Below are 19,672 nucleotides of genomic sequence, written 5' to 3' on the forward strand. Positions count from 1 at the left end.
GTGAGTATTTAGGTCAAAGAACCACTGTGTCTAAGATGTCTTGTTTTGCAGTACGTCATGCGAAAGAGAGGGCAAACATTTAGCTTTATGCTGACTAGCATTGTTTATTTCTTATCATAACGTAATTTTCATATCATGGTCAGAATCGCATTGATGTGTATAAACAAAACAAAAATAAATAGAAACACTGTTGAAAACTATATAAGGACACACATTGTTACTGATGCGAAGCACCCGAAGACAGGCCCAGAGAAAAATGTCCGATTGCAGAGCTGGAGTTCCTTCAGATGTTGAAATGCACCATCTTTCCATAAAAGGAAACAGTTTCAAATGGTGTTAAATATAAAACCTAAAAAAACACACAAATAAAAAGCTTGGAAAGGAGGAAAAAAAGTAAGCTGAACCACTACCATCTGCAGGTGTTAAAATCTTTGCAGCTGTTACTTTCTTTGCCTGTAGGAGGCACCGTTGATGTGTCCACACCTGCAGGTCTAAACTGCTGTTATGTTATAGGTATTGCAGGTTGGCAGGTGAAGACCTGCTCTCACAATGATGCCACAGCTCCACCTGGTAGAGAATCTGCAGCCTGCTAAACGTGAGCTAGTGAGTTCGAGAGTTATGAGCCAGTTTCAGGTGCTTTGCATTATTCATCAATAAATACAAATAAATAAAATGAAAACAGCAATAAGAAACTACGTTCTTAAAATCAGTCAGTTTGCAGAGTCGGTCTGAGTTTTTGATGTTACAGACTTGTATATAAATATAACATTTGATCAGTCTCTTTGACATGTGATATTCTTTATCAGTGGGATCTGTGAGGATGGAGCTGCTCTTCTTCACTGAGGGTCCTCCTCTTCCTCTGCTGCTATCTGAAGGGCTGAAAAAAAAGAAAAAGAACGGTAAAGCTGCTGCTGAAATAAGTTTAAAAAACAAAGGGTACTGCATTATTTAATGGGTTCATGATTTCATAATCATTTCCTGATAACATTTCTTATAATTTCCAAGGAAGTCTCCTGGAAGAAACACTAATTATCAGTAAAATGGAGACTGTGTTTACTTAATACACCTCCAAAGCATTAATTCCTATTAATTATCAGTGTAACCAAGCAGGTCAACTGAAAATGCAGAAGAGTGAGTTTTATCCAATGCATATTTAGTGCCGTTTTATTTGGGAATTTTTCAGATTTTTCTTATACATATTACCAAATTATGCAGTTCTTTCAAGAAACTCCTTTAGAAATGATTGGAAAATTAAAGACCTGTGTAATTAAAACTTAACCAAGAGGCATTATATTTAGCATTTTAAATTTTGGTTAAATTTGAATCACGATTAAGACATCACTATATCATATTCTGAATCCTGCAATAAGACATTTATTAATTCAGTCATGATCCTGAGACTAATCTCCCACTCAAATGAAGTTGTATTCTCTGTATCAGTCACAATACAGAGAACTGATCAATACACTGTACCTGTTGGCTATGACAAACATTTAACCAGAAATCTTTCTGCTGAGACATCCAATCTGATTATTTGATTAGCAGTGGGAACTTCAGGGTGGTGGTAGCTATAGTACAAGCAGGCCTAGTTCTAGACTGCTTTGAATGGGGGGGCAGTATACTGCCCCCCCATTCAAAGCAGTCTAGAACATTAAAACATTTAAAAACATAAAGTAGGGTGGTTCTCTTATAAGAGAACCACCCTACTTTATGTTTTTATCGAAAGCTATCTCCCAACGAGTACAGGTGGGGGGCGTGCCCATGCCTGGAACCCCCATCAGGTCCAAGATGACAGTACACTAAGTGTAAGACTAATACTAAAATGTATTTCTACAAGCTTGTTTCCTCATGATTCCAAAGACTGTATTCTGTGATCTTAAGATAAATTGTGTTGTGAAAAACACACATTTGTTATGTCAAGATCACAAATCACACAAATTATAAACAACAAATTACAGCCAAATATTTCTCTTCTATCTCTTTCTTTAATCCGATCTTGAAAAAACAAGCATGAGTAGTTGTGTTTTTTTTTTTGTTTGTCTCCATCTATGACTTACCATCAGTCTACACTGAGCTCAGCCTGCCGTGCAGACATAGAACAGACACACAACCAACAATTAAAAACCTTCAGATTAAAGAAAACATTTCTGCTACTACTAGAGACATTTCTATTCTGTTAACAATAGCCATCAAACTTCTTTTCATCAAATGCCCAAAACTACAAGAACCAATAACACACCGTCAATCAGTTTCTTCATGATGAGAATACGTCAATGACCTATTCACTATATCTACTGATAACAAATTCATTACTGGAATACCTAAAATAATCTATTCATTATTCTAATCATTATATTAAAAACTGGCATTATAATAACAAATTGCATCTAAAAGGATCCTGGTAACTCTCAGTCTGTAATGTTTCAGAGATTAAAATGATGATCTTAAAACACTGTGAAAACTGTATGCCCATTTAGTACTACACAATAATATTACAATTAAATGATTCCCATTTGACGTATAGCCTCTTTCGATTTATAAAATGAAAGACATTTTAGAAAATTATAAAATCATATTGCTAAAAAAGTAGGAAAATCACCTCTAATGCCATTTGTTGGTTTGTTTCTATTTTAATACATTAAAAAAAAATTGTTTTTAATAATCTGCTAAAAACCCTGCAGATAATGATTATTTTCCAGGTTACAATCTTTCAAACGTTTTTTGTCCGTCTCCATGTTGGAGTCGGTAGTGGTCGTTTAGTTGCTTTTGTTATTTGTTATTTGTGACTTTATAAACCAATAAGCAGATTTGTAAAAATATCAGTCAGTCTCTGAGCTGCTGTCTCTCAGCGCTGATGCTGCTAGTGTACTTAAGAGCAGCAGGTTGGGGGGGGGGGGGGGTGTTAGAGGCCTTCAGGCTCATTCAGGTCTCCTTGAAGACCTCCTTGAAGGTCTTCAAGGAGTATCCTGTCTGCTCCGTCTGCTGCTTCAGTCAAACAGAACGACCGTAGGCAAAAGCTGCTTCAGCTTTAAAGCAACCACAGCACTGATGCTCTATGACGGTTACTGAGGTGCTCATTCTCTATCAACCACCACACCACATTCACCTCTAACAGCACACCAGTAGACTTACCATACTGGTTAACCCAGGAAAGGCTGGAACAAGTAACAGGACAGTTGGGTAAGCATGTTTAGTCCTCATCTCTAATCTCATTGTACAAACAGTTCATTTTATATTGTGTAAAATCCAGCATTTTCTTCCATCAGGACACTGATATATACAGATTTAACTATAAACTCAAACTGCAATAACCAATAAAACTGCATTTATACTAACAGTGTCAAGTTCTGCTATAATGTCCCCCAGATGTAGCTACTACAGCCACAATATGAAAGTGTTGGACAAAACACCTGGCCTGTTTGCAACCTATAGCTCTATAGCCAGCTTGTTATTAGACAGTTCGCAAGGGAGCTAGCTTTGGGTCACCAGGTCCTTACATGTTCACCCTAGGGATTAGGAACTTGATCAAGACATCTCATGACAATCTTGTTTGAAGTTTTTGAGATGCCAATCGTGTGTTCGATGTAAAAAACATTCAACATCTCGGCCAAACCAACATGAAAATTACTTAAAAAAAACAAATCAAAACACAGAAATGCTAGCTTAGAACACACCTTAACTCAGCACGATGCTGTGTATCTACATGCTCTATGAGGACAGAGGGATTGAAATGTCAAAGGTCATAGTTAAAGTGATGAAGTGGTATGCTGGTGATACTGAGTCAGAGGGCATGGTTAGCTTAGCATAAAGGCTGAAAAAGAAGGGAAACAGCAAGCCTGGCTCTGTCTAAAGTTCAGTTCATTTGAAAGCATACTGAGGCCTTTAAGGTGGACTAACTGTCAGGAGGCGGGGGAAGCAGCTATGGTTTACATACTGGTTGTTCTTCGCTCGACTCTGAAGGAGCTACATTAGCTGTTGATGCAGCTGGTAAACTTTTGGTTTCAAGCTGAGCGGCCGACGGCCCCAGAGACTCCAAAACTTTATTCCTCATCAGCGTGGACAGGACTGAAGAGAAGGAAAGAAGGAACATTCAATCTGATACCTTTTTAAATGCTTAATACTGGTGTGTAACCACAATGTACTGGTCTGCACCTTCCCTGGTGAGGTTCTCAGCAGCAGTCATGGCCCTGCCGCTCAGGTCGCTCACCAAGTTGTCCACCGTGGCCTCGTGGCGTAGGAAGATGGGCCGCACCACTCTGTTGTAGATCATCTGGGAGCCGTTCCACGAAATAGGAGCCATGCACCACAACAAGAAGAGACACTGGAACCACAGAGGACTTGGTTTACTAGACAAATACTTCTTCGTGTGCACCTTGACCCCATTAATCATAGCCTGGTTCCAGACTTCTACATCATCTTTGATTTTGAAAAGCGATTCTAACTGTTCACCGAGTTCTGTTTAGAAGATAACCGGTTGAAATAATTTGCCGATAATCATGGGTTCTTCAGTTTTTTCCCACCTTAAAAGCATAGTAGAAAGGGAACCAGTAGAGGAAAATATCGGAGAAGAACTCGCCCAGGCTGAAGACGCCATAGACCACCCAGTACGTCAGCCATTTTGTGTCGTCTTCTTTGCTTGTACTTTCGATGGCTTTGATTCTGCAGATACGATAGGAAACAGCCTGTCAGAATATTTCACGTGAGCTGAAAAATACATTTATCTCTAAAAAAAGACCTTCAGAACTATTGTACTAATACAGTAGAGCTTTGGTGAAGGCTTTCAGTTCAACGCCACAAACAGGGGTGGAAGAACTATTAAGATCATTCTCAAGGGTCAAAAGATACATCTGAAGGGTCTTCATAATATTTGTGGTGTCGAAAGAATAAGAAAAGAAGATTCAGCAACAATTTTAATTTATAAGCTTATCATGTGTCTCTTTATGTGCTTGCCCTATCCTTCAGAAAAATAACGTACCCAAAAAGTAACAGGAATAGCTCCTCAATTATAAAGCTTATATCCGATATCCTTTGATAAGTAAACAAAACAAATACAAATCGTAAGTAAACTAAAATAATATCATTCTTGAGAAAATGCAATAATGGAAGAGTTTCATCCTCGCCTAGTATACAAATCTAAAATGTATATAATGAAGATCCCACAGATAATGATGCAACTGAATGTCTTCTCCTACTCAATTACAACTGTAACTGTAAATTTGATAAAAAATACACTGAAATGCAATATTTTGGATACAATTTATAAAGATATACTCCATGTTTACTGTTTATATGTTAACCGTTTTACTTTAAAAGACGATTTATTTCCATATAGCCATGTAGGAAATAACATTGAAATAGTGATAAACACATCAAACGTTGATCAATATTCATATATGACAAAAGAGCTCCATGCGTTTCGACAGATAAATGGAGAATGGAAAAGCCCACATGTCTAAAACAGGTATTGGATTCCTTTTAATCAGGGGAATAGAAAGGTATCCGGTACAGGCAACAAAACCACTTTGTTAAGTTTAAGAAAAAATAATTGATGTTAATTTGACTTACAAAAACTAACCACTCACGTGACTGGCGAGTGACGAGTGACGAGCAACTCACGTGTGTTACTTGACACTAACACGAACAACTCACGAAAAGACTCACGTGACAAAATGGCAACGTTTACTTTTAGTTTCGCACGGGACAAAACCACTTGTCTCCTGGACAAAAGTCCTGTGTTTGAGTATCGGTCTCATCTATTGTCTTGATCGGAAAGTAAGATAAAATTCCAACATGGAAAGAAAGACGTCTTTAATCAGGTCTACAGTGGTGCAGTCCAAGACTGAGTCCAAAAAAGTTTCAGGTCAAGTTTTTTTTGTTTTTAAATAGATTTTCTGAAAAACGCTCAATCGCTAATTCCACTTTTACACCGGATGGTAGGGCGCGACTCAACTTGAATCTCTTGGAACTTTTCTTTTTTGGTATTCCATTGGCAAAAATTGTGGATGGTACCTGGGAGATATTGTGGTACCACCTCGATTAAGGTTCAGTGAGCTTCTAAAACACTGCAAACCACTGATTGGTCAGAGAGAACAGTCACTTACGCGACACGTAACATCCTGCACAGACGTGCCATTTTTAAATAGCCAAGCTACCATCAATGGTGATCACATCTCTTTATTCACCTCCTCCTCACGACCTCGACTCAGCCTGCAAAACAACGGCGTGGTCAACCGCCGAAGTTGCTCTGTTGGGTTGCGTTGTGCTACGTTAAGAGAAGTTCACGGCACTTTAATGCAGCATCATTATGCCGGTGAGCTTCGTTGAGGGGGTCCTATCTGCAGTGGAAAACTAAATTGACAACAGCACCTGGTACCAAAAGTAGTTTGAGTAGAGTCGGGTTGAGCTGAACCATGCAGTGGAAATGAGTGCACAGTCAGACCAGAAAGTGGCACGAGGAAATGAATTTGCATGTTAGTTGTAGCTGGTTTTGTTTATTGTAAAATCAGCAGTGACATACCAACTGACTTCATTCTCTTCTCAGGTAGACATTACTCCACTATATCTTCACACAGCAAACAGTCGCTTGCTTTAATGTTAATGCTCTGAATCGCATAAACAGAAAGTTTAAAGATCAGCAAGGTCAAGAGTGTCAAGTAATTTGTGATTGGATGCACAAAAGTTGAACCAAACAAATTCTCTTTGTGAGTGAATCCACAAATCGCAATGATTCCATTAACATGAACTGATTCTCGAGTCTGCATTTTCCCCCAACAGAGTGTGCAGCTCTCTGATGGGATGTTTCTTACTGCAATGCTTTCTGGGACTCGTAATTGATTCCTCTGTTAAAGTGTTTTTCAGCCTCCTGTCTCAGGTTAAACGAGGAGAGTTTCAGGATTGGTTCATGTCCCTGGGAGTGAAGGAAACACAACAAGCAGATCTGTAACTTAATAGAAATAAAATACTCACGAATAATATGCTGGATAGGCAAAACCAATCAGGTTGCAGAGGAGGGCGGCGCCATATCCATACACCAGGTAGAGTCCGGTCAGTGAGATGGCACCTGGACGAGACACACAGGAGACACAAGGAGCGGGTCAGTGTTGTCGACTTGGCGACTTACTCGCTACATTTAGCAACGTTTCAGTTAGCGCTGCTAGCTACTTTCATTGGAAAAGAGTTGGCATCACTCGGCTGGGTTTTCCAGTTGGATTATTTATTATAATAACGCTTGCTTGTTTCTCAAGATGACCTACTCTAGCTTTAACATACGTATACATACAAATACACACATACACATAGACATATCAACACATGAATATATAAACATTGAATATACACATACATTTGTGCACACGTATGCATTACCCTACATATCTGTATACATACACTTAATTACATATTTATTTGTTCAAATATACAGACAAAAGACCAATGTATTTACATCCAATTAATTGACCTTTATCAACTTCCAATCGCTGACTCCCCTCTCTCCCCTCTCTCCCATCTCTCCCCCCATTTCCTGGCTACCTCTTCACGTCAAACTGTCCAATAAAGACAAAAAAAATAACATCAAAATTGAACTTTTATTTTTTTTAAGTACAGTTTCGAAAGGGTTTTGTGGGTGACCACTTTGGGGCTAAAATCTGGCCTACGCGGCTGCTCGGCTTTGGTGGGTCATCAGAGCATCAAGCATGGATGTTAAAATTAATCAGAAATGTATTGAATCTGTGCAGAATTAAACACAAAAGCTCCTTTAATTCCCTGATGAAACTGAACTGGGAGGTCTACAGAGTAACAAACAGACATTGAGTGTTTCCTTTAAAAAGGAAGGAAGTGACTGACCGACTTTTAAATACCACAAGGATTCTCCGACTAACTCTGCAGATATTCAGATACCACCTGAATGTCTCAGTGAGCGCAGCAGACAGACAGGAAGTCGTGTGAAAAGTGTCCTACCTCTGATCAGCTTATGTGGCGGTTCGCACATGGAGGCCGGTCTGCTCGGCTCTCTGTCTCTGTGGATAATCTCTTATAATGATACTGCAGGAGGACGCAGAGAGAGTGGGGGACACTGTGCACCAGGCACTACAGTGACATCATGCCAGTGTGTTACTGATCCACTGTATGAGCATCAGTGTGGTATGAATAGACTGCTGTTCCCCGCTCAGTAAATGTTCTCTGCTGAATACTTTACGCAACAAAGGAGCTCCATTTTTATTGTTTGGTTATCATATTATTTATTCATAACATCTGCACAGTTTGATACAGAGCATCACGGCAACAATGGGCCACCACAACCTCCTGCACCTAACTGTCCCCATTACATCAAGAGCAGGATCAATACTTTAAGCAAGCTTGTCACTTTTAGATAATATAGGGTGTAGTAATAACGTTTTTATGTTCCACACATCTGAAACAAACTCTCAGCTCCATTAAATCAGGGCTTAAAACTTAATTTGCCGCTGCATTTTATTAAATTCAATTTGGGACTTTTTATTCAAATCTCACACTACAATGTAACTACACTGTCATTTTTATTCTACTATTTGATTTATCTTTTTCGATTTTAGCTTATGTTTTATCTTCTATTATATTTAGTGGAATATAAATATAATGTAGTGAAAAGGACTGGACCTAAAACTGTCACTGATGAAAACTCAGGACGAGCTTCCCAAATTAAGAGATTGTTGTCTCCCTGATTCCTGAACGGACTGCATGCATAAACATCAAATCCAATATTATGTAGCCTCTGCAAGAACAGGCTTGTCTCAACAAAACAATGCTGCAGTGCAGCTCTAAAGCTGACACAATGTCATTACATACAAAGTAACAGCAGCTACAGTACTGTGACCCGCTCTAAAACCAAACTGAAATGGACTTACAGTGGAAGCGCCGGACAGATATACCTTCAAATGGTCATTTACTAGAGATGCCAGGACCTTTGCAAGGCAGCTTGGATATACTGTAGGTCTATAGTTGTTAAGATTGCTCTTGTCACCTCTTTTAGGCTATAAAATGAGCCAGTTTCCAAACTTTGGGAACTATACCAGAGGAAATAGAAAGACTGAAAATATGAGTTATCTTTTAGATATACCAGCAGAAACAAATGTATTACTCCTATTGGATTAAATCCATCAGTGTTGAGTTCAGAGGGTTTTTTTTAGGTTCGATCTTGTAGGCTGAGGGATTAGCTGTGACAAATTAAGACTGCAACGGATCTTTTTGAAGGCGTCAGAAAGCCAATCACTGTTAAAATCACCCATGACAATTACTTCTCGTAAGTCAGCCAGATCCTTTATGGAGCGAGTGGCAGCTGTGCAGTGTATATACAGGAACAATACTACAAAAATATAATCATTAGACATCAAAACTACTTCAAGAGCAATAAACTCAAATGAATTTGGCACAGAAACAGCATGTAACAAGGAGACAGAAAAACTGGATTTTATACATACAGAAACACCAACGCCCCTCCAGCTTCTGTCTGCTCTGAATAAAGAGTAATCATTTATTACCGCATCAGCGTCATTAACACGCTTCTTTAACCATGATAATGTTTTAACATGATCTGAACATGATGCTAATGCTGAAACAAACTTCTGATGTTTAATGGTTCTCTGTGTAACATTCAGACAACCCTTGTTATTAATGACATTTCTATTCCATTTCTAAGCAAACGTCAGCCAGTGTTACAAACTGCAGAGGAGCTGAAGAGAGGCACTCACATTAGGCCACATCCTTTGGATTTTCAGAGAAAAAACCTCCAAAATCCTTTACATTTCATATGCAACCGAGAAAGTCTAAACTTTTTAAGTTACTTTACCTTCGGTTGGGATTACATTGCATTTGCAATAAAAATGAAAATGAATATGTGTAAAAAGTTACACATAGAACCTTTGAATGAAAAAAATCTCAAACCTTTCCTGGATTTGAGTTGATTTGAATTCCCCAAAGTTGGGCGTTTACATGGGTCACAAACAGTGATTGAATCAATTAAGCTATCTGGGCAAGATGTCCGGGGGAGAAATTGTTTATTTAATCGGTTCATGGTTTATTTAATCGGAATGCTGCCCCATTATCTTTTTTTCCCTCATGTTTTGATTATCAAAAGCTTAAATCTATATTTTGTTTTATACGAATGAATCTCCTATTGAAATGACCAAAAATAATTTTCCGTGTCTGTTTCTGTCAAAACACAAAGACCTTTAAAAAAAAAAAAACACTCACCCGTCTCCTCCCACATTTGACCCCAAAAATGCGCTGCAAAACCAAAATGCTAAAAGAGGCCGAAAAGCTCCACAAACCTGCAGAGTTGGAGATAATCACAAACAACTCTTTGCATATCACATGCAGTCATTTGGTCCATCGTTAGTATAAAATATTGATAAGAGCAAAAATGTTGACCCAGAAAACTTGAACATTTACAGGTTCATGTTAACAGAGAGCAGCTGTTCACAAGAGGATTACCTGAATCCTCTTCAGTTATCCACTAACATGCAACAGGAAGGTATAAGGTTCTGTTTACTAAATATAAACAGAACAGTAGAATCGTCAGTAAAGTATTACTGACGTGCTTCTGTGCTTCATGTGGTCAGTGAACAGAAACAGACATCACGTACCCACTGCAATGATCTTCTTCCTTATCCCTGTTTTCTCCTCCAACTTCCCCAGAAAATCAGTCACCACGTTCTTCTCATTTAGGAACTTCTCGGCTCGGTCTTTGATGGACGAGAGGATGTTCAGCAGGCCCATGGTCCTCAAACGGATCCTCAAATAACAGAGGAGTCGGAGGAAGACGACCTGCGGCGGAGAGGAAAACACAGTCTATACTGTAATCCTCCGACAGCAACAATCTGCTTTAATGAGGTGAGAAGGGAGGGGGTGGGAGGGAGGGAGGGAGGTAGAGGAGGCACAGAGACGAAGCAAAGAAGAAGAAGGTTCCGGTTTTCATATGTGAAGGAATACAAGTTTATTTTATATATGTTGTATGTTTGATTTTGTATAACTCAGTAAAATGAACCTTAACAATGAACTGGTTCAATGCATCTAATGAGAATATGAGAATATCTTATTCCTGCTCCTGAGAGGATGAATCCTATAGATTTCTAACCTATAGATTCCTATAGATCCCCCCCTCTTACCATATCTCTACCGCCACCCTCAGGATAAACTGTCCATATGTCATGTCATACTGTGGTTACAGATAAAGTGAAAAGCAATAGGGGATGTGGTGAGAGGCGAGGAGGCGGGTCTTATAAGAGGGCGTAAACATTCTTTTATGTATTTTTAGATTAGTTCCAAACGGTCGACTCCATCTCAGAATTAGCCTTGTAAGCTTAGGGCTGATTTTAAACCGTAGATGGCATATGGAGACATTTTTCAACCATAAAATGCTAATAAATTTGGTAAGAAATGCCAGTATTAACACCAGCATATTCATTCTCAAATTCGTATTTAAATTCATATTATGTAGTTAAAAACTTGAAAAAACATACTTAAGTGTGAAGTTACTCTTTAATATTGATACACCTGCAGAGGATACTGTGCAGTCTCTAGGGGACGCTATCAGGAGTGAAGACTGCTAATCTGGACACTATGAGTTAAGTTTTGTTGATGAAGCAGCAGGTGTGATGCGATTCGACAGCGACAGGCTCACTCCACCTCCTCCACCCTCACACCTCCTCCACCCTCAGCGGGATGACAGGACGACATCCAGCAGCAGCACCAGAGTGGATGAGCCTGACAGCAGGAATGCGTCCTACAGGCCAACACACGTCTACAGCCGGCAGAAAATAAAACCTCCAACAGACTTTCACTGCAGTCTGACAGAGATCTGCAGAGAGGAGATGAGAGGATACCGAGCCATCAAGTACATTTTATTCATCTGCTGCTACGTCTTCTGGGTGAGTCTCTCTGTTTGGAACAGTCTGAGGATCAAACAGTTTACAGATTCATTATTGTGATCGCGTTCTTATGAACGTGTTGCACTATATGGTTTTACAGCAAGTGATTTCAACACCACAGTTACCCCATTTCAAGGAACGGACGGTTTTCCACTGAGTTTGAAAATAAGCTCTTCATTTATGAAGTGAAAAAGTGATGAACTCTCAACAAAACTAAGTTTTTTGTTTTCAAAAAGGTATACAAACATTTAACATGCTTGATTTAAAGACAGAAATATAATTAGCTGTGCACTGTTGAGCCAAAGGTATGTGGACACTGTACTTTTGGCCTGGGTGTGTTCTCTTGGAGTAAAGTCTTAATACTTCAGCATACAGTGATATTTGTATGCAAGACCACTTTTTTACAAGGCAAAGATTATACGTTGTCAAATCAAAACTATGAGATACAAAGTCAAGTTTCCATCCAAATGTTGCACAACTTTAAACCAAATGTACTGAAAATTGTAAAAGTAAATGCAATTTAATGGTTTTGTTTTCATGCAAATTTTTCAAGCAAATGTTATATGAGCAAGTTGGAAACATTGCTTGGTGGAGTTAAGGGTCTGGGAATTTTGGTACAAAAATGTACAAGGTGTTGTTCGACCACGTTGGAAAGCAAAAGTGTTTATATCGGTTCAGAACATCCACACTGGAAAGTGGACTTAAAAAAGGTCAGAGGCTATTTGATATTTAAGTCACATGTTTCGGGTACGTCATCATTTATTCACTCAGTCTCCATTCAACGTTGACACGTTTTGTTTTTATTTATACACCAACTTTTCCACTTCAGGGAAGCATTATGTTTATTTTAGCTGTATTTCCAGGTTTTTTATGTGTAAATTGAAAATTCTCATCAAATCAGTTTGATGGAAACCTAATTATGAGGTAGTATGGCACAATAATGACTTTGGACTTACTATTACTTACTACTGTCATTTTGACTTACCATGAGGAGCTTAACTTTTGCCGTTTTTTGTTTTTTCCTGGCAAATATGGGCTTCCATATATTTTACTCAATTCTGTTCTTCCAACTGCAAGGCAACAGTTAGGGGGAGACCCTCTTCTGTTTTTATTTCCTAGAAAGAAGATCTCATATGACTAATCATTCTTATAACTTTTACTTGGATAGGACTCTGTTATTGATTGTTTTGTCAAACTGCTGTTTCCAAGGAACTGTCAGACTCCATATGTCATCTCCCCACTTGCAGAAACACGTCTACACCAACTCAGATACTTGTAGTTCTTGTTTTGTTGAACACAGTTATCGTCAGTACCCAAAGTTAGATGTTTCAGATGGATACCATATCAGTTTGATCTCTCTGTGTCAGCAGGATAAATAGCCCAAAGATGTGTTTAGCCTAGCTTAGCACAAACACTGGAAGCAGGGGGAAACTGCTAGCCGAGTTCCATCAAAAGAGGGCGGGGGGTGGGGACAAATATATTGTATGTTATTAGCTAACATGCTAGTTTGCAGTCTATCCTGTAGTAAGCTGGATTTAGTTGACAGTGGAGTCCAGACAGAATTCAAACCCGGAATGGTCTGTAATGTATTAAGGCATATTATTGTGCTTTGTTTTTAAATCAGTGACCCATAAAAAACATCAATCTGTGCTTCATGTGGTCAGGTTCTGATAAAATAATCAGTTTCTCTGTGACTCTGCAGGTTGCGAGCGCAGTCCTCGTAGCGGTCGGGATCTACGCCAAGATTGCAAAGGAGAAAGGTTGGTCATAAAAAAAGGCAGAATTCACGATGTGTAACTGCCCTTTAGTGTTCTGTACGTTTTCACTGTATTTTACAAACCGGCACGTTTCACAAAACCAATTTTTTTTAAACATATGGTGGCGGCATCGCATGTGACGGATGATTGTTGCTCGCAAATTGCTGATACATTTTTGAGTCCTACAGGGCTCTCACATGCACATGCAGGAGTTGCAAGTATGGCGCCTGTTTTGATTGGTGTAATGTGTCGATATGAGCAAGATGGAAGAAGTGGAGCTGATGTGATTTATTTTCTTTCAGGTTTACTCTTAAAACAGTTCCTTGCTTGCACAACGACTTGTACTCAAAAATCTGATAAACTCCAAAGTTTCAGTCCTGCAGAGGAAATCTAAAAAAAGGAAAACAAAGGAATCTAACTACATCACATATAAAAGCAATAGGGCTATAGTGGTGTGTGTGTGTGTGTGTGTGTGTGTCGGGTTATAAAAACAATGCTGCTGATAACATTCCAGAGAATGAATCAGAAAAAGTGAATCAGACATGTTTCAACTTTTACTTGCTGTTATGTATGATGGTTGCAATTCAACTGTGTGTGTTTGTGTGTGTGTGTGTGTGTGTGTGTGTGTGTGTGTGTGTGTGTGTGTGTGTGTGTGTGTGTGTGTGTGTGTGCACGTAGATGTGGTTGACACCCTGATGTTGGATCCAGCTCTGCTCCTGATTGTCGTTGGCGCTGCGATGTTTCTCATCACATTCCTCGGATGTTTCGGGGCGCTTCGTAACGCCACCTGCCTGCTGAAGACGGTACGACCGGTCACTGATCACGTCGCAGTTTGATTGGTGTGATGTTTGTTTTGCGTGTCGGCGATGCGGAGTTCTTACTGTTCCGGGCAACTGTTGTTTGCTCCTGCAGTTTTTGGGGATCCTGACGGGCGTCCTCTTCCTGCAGATCGCTGCTGGGGTCGTGGGATACCTCTTCACTGACATGGTAACGTCACGCTGCTCTCATAGGAAACACAAAGACGTCACTATTATCTCTTGCAAAAATCTAAAAATACTGTTTGAAAACACTTCCAATAAACCAATAATCTCACCGTTTCGTCGCTTGTCCAAGTAAGTGTTTTTTCCATCAACAGCCACAAGGGGCAAGAATGTGTAAACTGCAGCATGACTTGGTTGGCAGAGGCATACAACCGCAAGGCGGTAATTCTTGTTTTACAAAAATAAGATGCGGTCTGACTGGTTTGTTTTGCAAATGCACTCTGTTCAACTGCCCCATCTCCCTTCAAGTACAGTGCACAGTCAGACCTCTAATCCACTGCATGAGAAACAGTCCTGAACATAATTGATACGATATGTATCGCAGTTTAAAAGGGTTCGTAATCAATGAATCAAATGATCTGACAAAAATGAAGGTGAGAAATCTATCGGTGGCTGTTGCAGGACTGTAATACGTCTGTCCAATCGTTTCATTCGGCCCGAATGTAATGATTGAACGGCTTCCTCCCTAGCCATGCTTGTATTCATTGCTCAGTAATGGAGTCTTCCGTAAGCTGCTAGCTTGACAGCTGTGAGCACAAACAATAGCGATGTTGGTTGTTTACATTCATAATTATAATTTTGGGGAGGTGGCTTTGGAGGGAGGCCTGAAGGCTGTCAGTGTTGCCGACTTGGCGACCAACTTGCTAGATTTAGCAACTTCTGGAGCTAGCGCTGCTAGCTACTTTCATTGGGGAAAAAAAAGTTACCAACACTGGGCTGGGTTTTTGAAATGGGGAGGTAGTGGCAATGGCCCCTTCCCCACTTTATACCCGCCTACTTCCAGCAGGCCAACAGACAGCTCGTAACACAGACATATAAACACCTTGCAAAGTACTCAAAAACCGCCTCTGTGGTGGTTCCTGCTTAAGTCAGTAGGTGTCTCCAGGGCCACATTTGCCATGATGACACTCACACATAAAAACTCACAAGGTGAAAGCACTATCAGCGTTGCTGTGTCGGCTCGTGACAAACTTAATGTTGTTCTTCAGGTGATGGAGCGGACGGAGAGTCTGATGATGAAGACCATCGTCCGCTACAGGGAGGACCAGGACCTGGAGAACGCCATCGATTTCATCCAGAAGAAGGTGAAGAATGATTTGTGTCCTTAATGATTCAAGAGGCAATGTCCGGCTTTTCATAGTCCACTTTGCTGACAGTGAGAGTTTGTCGTGTTTGCAGTTTCAGTGCTGCGGAGTTGAGCGCTATAAGGACTGGTCCAATAACGTCTACTTTGGGTGTTTGGACACAAACCCCAGTCTGGAGGCCTGTGGAGTTCCCTTCTCCTGCTGCATTCGCCTACAGAACCAGGTCAGCCGGTCTGTGTGCATGGTTGCCAACAGGTTTATAAAGGGATGTTTGCACGCCCGGAGTTTGGGTCACTTCCATCTCTGTCAGTTCCTGAAACCAAAGAATCATCATAAAATAAAAAACCTTTCCTGTAGTTGTTGAGATATTCACATGTTTGTACTGTAGAGGGTCTTTTAAAAACCTTAACTTAAAGAAATGTCATTTTGCTTGATGTTTTTGTTCGGGGGGGGGGGTTCCTATAAAATCAGTTCAGGAGATGGACAGAACTTGAGGGAAGAACAAATAGACAACGATCTGAAATACCTCTCACATCTAAGGTGTGCGTTATTTTCCCTCTGCAGACGGTGCTGAACACCATGTGTGGTTATGGGATGCAGCAGCTGGAGGAGCATACGGCCGGTCTGAACGTCTTCACCATCGGCTGCCTGGAGAAGGTCGTCTGGTGGGCCAAAAACAACCTGCTGCTGGTGGCCGGTCTGACCGCCGGCCTGCTGCTGCTCGAGGTAAACACTGCAGTCGGAGTGGCCGTGTTTTTTCTTCCTATTGGCCACAAAGGGCAGCAATGAGCGCATTCCACACTCGACAAACTTTGACAAGTGACACAAGAAGTGTTTTCAAAGTGTATTTTCTCGCTAATATACTGTATATCTGATTAACTGCCCCAGTTCTGTTAAAGTGCAGTGCACAGCTGTTTCCCTAGGCTTTTCCCGAACAGGGATACTTATTCTATATGATGTGCATTACTGTTGAACTGTGAAATTCATAAAATTAAGTAACGCAATCTGCTGAAGATGTTAGTCTAAAAGTCCCATCAGTCTGGTTCTGAAAGTTACGAAATGTAAAAATTGTCTTGCTTAACAACAACATTTTTGTTGTACTGTAAACAGGCTCCGGCTGTCATGAGCTTCAGTGAAACGTAGGGTTAATGACAGAAAACCAGACCGAAGTCGGGACAGAAGCAGCCCTGATCAGTTTCTAATCCGTTTGGGTTTCCTCTGGCAGGTCTGCATGATCTGCTTGGCTGCAGCTCAAATCTCCAGGATAAAGAAAGTCCGGCAGCTTAAGAACGCAAATGCACCCAGAAGCCGGTCGGAAAGACAGGACAGCTACTGGTTTCCTGCTTTTACAGACTTCGATGACGAATAATGTCTGACAGATTTCTCTAATAAGGGACTTGCGTTCATTCTGGGTCAGATATAAAATAAAAACAGCTGAATGTTGATCAAATGGAGCAAGACATGCTCTGTTCACTGTGAATTTGATGTATTAGCTGGGTGAACAGGTTCAACGTCTTGCACCACGACGCCTCAGCAAGACCCAGAGGTGTTGGCGGTTGAACTACTACCTCATGTAAAACAGTCTTTACATCATATTTCCTATTTTTTGTCATCAACATTATGTGAAAAGATATATTTTTGTATTATAAAAGGCTGTTACTTGTAGATTAATTAAAATTTAATAACATTTGGTTCGTAGATATACGAATATTCACCCAATCCCGACCTTCTTCTGTTATGTAGATTGTGATTTTCTGTGTATGCTGCAATAGAAGTCTTTAGTAAAAATAAAGAGTTTGGATTGAAGGAGTATTCCTGTTTAATAAAGTAGCACTTCCATAAAGCTGGCAGACTTAAGAGACAACTTAAAGGTCTAACTTTGTTCATATAAACCGTTTTACAGGGGGTTATGCGCTGCTTTATCTTGTGGCCCTGACCAGTAACTTTCTGGTGTTGACTCTGGCATATAACCCCCCGTAAAACGTGGAGCGTAGAGGTGCTGATAGGTCAATTTTATTACTGCTGGAAAGAGTCCCCGTTTCCAGTTGTTATGCTAAGCTAAGCTATATTCAACAGACATAGGAGTGTGTTATCAATGTTCTTATTTGACTCGCGTCAAGGCAGAGTATGAGTGTATTATCCAAAACATCAAACGCTTTAAATTGAAGTACCTAAATACGTAAATACAAGGCGTTTTTTTTTTGTGCCATCAATTTGCACGTCAATATTTTTTTGGGAACTGTTTTTGTCAGAAGTGCTTTCACACAGAACATGAATGCGATGCGGCAAAAAAGTGACGTGATTTCTTTGCAAATTTGCATATCCGCCGGTACGAATAGTTTTAATGCAAAATATTCTCAGGCAAGTATTTCACATTTCCGTTTAAATTATTCGTCACGCCCCCCGGTGTGTTAAGGCCTTAAGGGAAAATTGGAAATGAATGAATAAATTGCAAAGTTAAAATGAACTTGTCAAACATAAATAGAGGAGATGAAATATTTGTACATTATCAAGTGATTGTTGTTAGAGGGAAAAAAAACTGCCAAACCAACTGATTGGAAGAATATAAAAGGTTTCTATTCCTTTTTAGATTTCAATGACTTGACTATCAGTATTATTTGTTGATGGATTCATTGTCATGTCAGTTTTAAGGTTTTGTAGTACTCCTAATGACCAGCATACTAAACTTAGTTTAGTCATTCATTAACGTAAAGGAATCCATCCAAGAAACCATCAAAACTGACACCAGAATTAAAATGAATAAAATCCTGTACAAAATTGAATTTCTATTTTGAACCTGCAGTGACTTTGCTTAGTTTGTCCATCAGTCTAATGTTCTGCTGGTGACTCCTAGAGGCTGCAATGTTAATTACACCCCACAATAAGACCTCATGGATACCGATTGTACATGCAACGTTGCAGTTTTGCTTTAAGTCCACTTAAAGCACTTCATGGTCTGGCCCAGTGGCAGCTGGTCAATAGAGGGCAATGGGGCATGGCCCCACCTTGAGCCACACAAAAAAAAATATAATAATTATAATAATCATAAATTATACAAATTGTCAATATTTGTGTTTTTGAACTATGGAATGTACCCAGTGATATGTGTAAAATATGATATCTGCGCAAAATATATGCTTTTCCTGCTCGCGCTCTCCGCCTGTGTACACGACAGTCTCAGAACACGCAGCTAGGGGGGTGTAGTGACCGTTGCTTCCCAATAAAAAAGTCACTACGGTTGCTGTAATGCTTGTTCTGACGCGTGCCATAAATAACAAAGTCCAGTTTCGAATATAGGCATTTTATTTCTCACGTAATCAGAGTTCACCACTTTCTCTTCAGTTATCCATTTCTCCTCCTACCAATAAATCATAACATTTGCATTCGTTAAATCTTCACGGTCAAAAACTGTTTGCTTCCACCTATTAGCAACAACCTGTGCCCAATGAATCCACTGATTATATTACCTGTGGCCAGGATCACACCGGCACTACGCCCCCATGTGGTGGGAGGTTGTACAAAAACAAAAACAACAAAATGGCTCTTACAGGGGGCAAAATCGTTTTTGCCCAAAAGAGGCGGGTCTATGAAGCAGTTTAGCCAATTGCTGATTAAAGATATAAATGAGTGACATACAATTTAGCCAATCAGCGCCCTCAAATAGATTCAGTGTGGGGCCAAAAAGATTTTGCCCCCCTAGCTGCGCGTTCTCGTCAGGAGAAGTCTCTACAGGCGAGCGCCAGCGCGAGCACTACTCCTCCAAGTCTCGTTTGAGAGGAGAACTTTGGCGGAGATTCTGCAGGCCAAAGAGCTGATCACAGATCAGCCTGACCCCACAATCAGACAGCAGACTAGCGGGAAAGGGAAGCAGTACATGCGAAGCTTCT

The 19,672-nt window shown here is 40.1% G+C and overlaps 2 protein-coding genes across 2 annotated transcripts; one reads left to right on the plus strand and one right to left on the minus strand.

Annotated features, from left to right (window-relative positions):
• Positions 1-641: 641 nt before the first annotated feature.
• Positions 642-10,752, minus strand: reep6 (receptor accessory protein 6). Its single transcript, XM_076079225.1, has 6 exons — positions 10,620-10,752; positions 6,967-7,060; positions 4,521-4,659; positions 4,153-4,321; positions 3,935-4,065; positions 642-865 (listed from the first exon to the last, which is right to left on the minus strand). The coding sequence occupies exons 1-6, from the start codon at positions 10,750-10,752 to the stop codon at positions 803-805; spliced, it is 729 nt and encodes a 242-aa protein (XP_075935340.1). The 3' UTR covers positions 642-802.
• Positions 10,753-11,846: 1,094 nt separating this feature from the next.
• On the plus strand, positions 11,847-17,154 carry LOC142935175 (tetraspanin-33). Its single transcript, XM_076079359.1, has 8 exons — positions 11,847-11,903; positions 13,606-13,663; positions 14,339-14,463; positions 14,573-14,647; positions 15,690-15,785; positions 15,880-16,008; positions 16,350-16,511; positions 17,011-17,154. Exons 1-8 carry the CDS (start codon positions 11,847-11,849, stop codon positions 17,152-17,154), a joined length of 846 nt encoding a protein of 281 aa, XP_075935474.1.
• Positions 17,155-19,672: the final 2,518 nt, after the last annotated feature.

This window comes from Anarhichas minor, unplaced genomic scaffold (assembly GCF_050575085.1).
Source record: "Anarhichas minor isolate MPS153535 unplaced genomic scaffold, ASM5057508v1 ptg000071l, whole genome shotgun sequence".
In the NCBI taxonomy this organism is placed as follows: Eukaryota; Metazoa; Chordata; class Actinopteri; order Perciformes; family Anarhichadidae; genus Anarhichas; species Anarhichas minor.

Bases quoted from the DNA above. Each gene is read 5' to 3' on its own strand.
- reep6 (XM_076079225.1), bottom strand. From the start codon at position 10,752: ATGGGCCTGCTGAACATCCTCTCGTCCATCAAAGACCGAGCCGAGAAG. The intron at 4,322-4,520 runs GTGGGAAAAAAC...CTGTGGTTCCAG, and splicing joins CTTTCTACTATGCTTTTAAG to TGTCTCTTCTTGTTGTGGTG. The intron at 866-3,934 runs GTATGTAAACCA...CCCTTCAGATAG, and splicing joins AGTCGAGCGAAGAACAACCA to CAGCAGAGGAAGAGGAGGAC.
- LOC142935175 (XM_076079359.1), top strand. From the start codon at position 11,847: ATGAGAGGATACCGAGCCATCAAGTACATTTTATTCATCTGCTGCTAC. The intron at 14,648-15,689 runs GTAACGTCACGC...GTTGTTCTTCAG, and splicing joins GATACCTCTTCACTGACATG to GTGATGGAGCGGACGGAGAG. The intron at 16,009-16,349 runs GTCAGCCGGTCT...TTCCCTCTGCAG, and splicing joins GCATTCGCCTACAGAACCAG to ACGGTGCTGAACACCATGTG.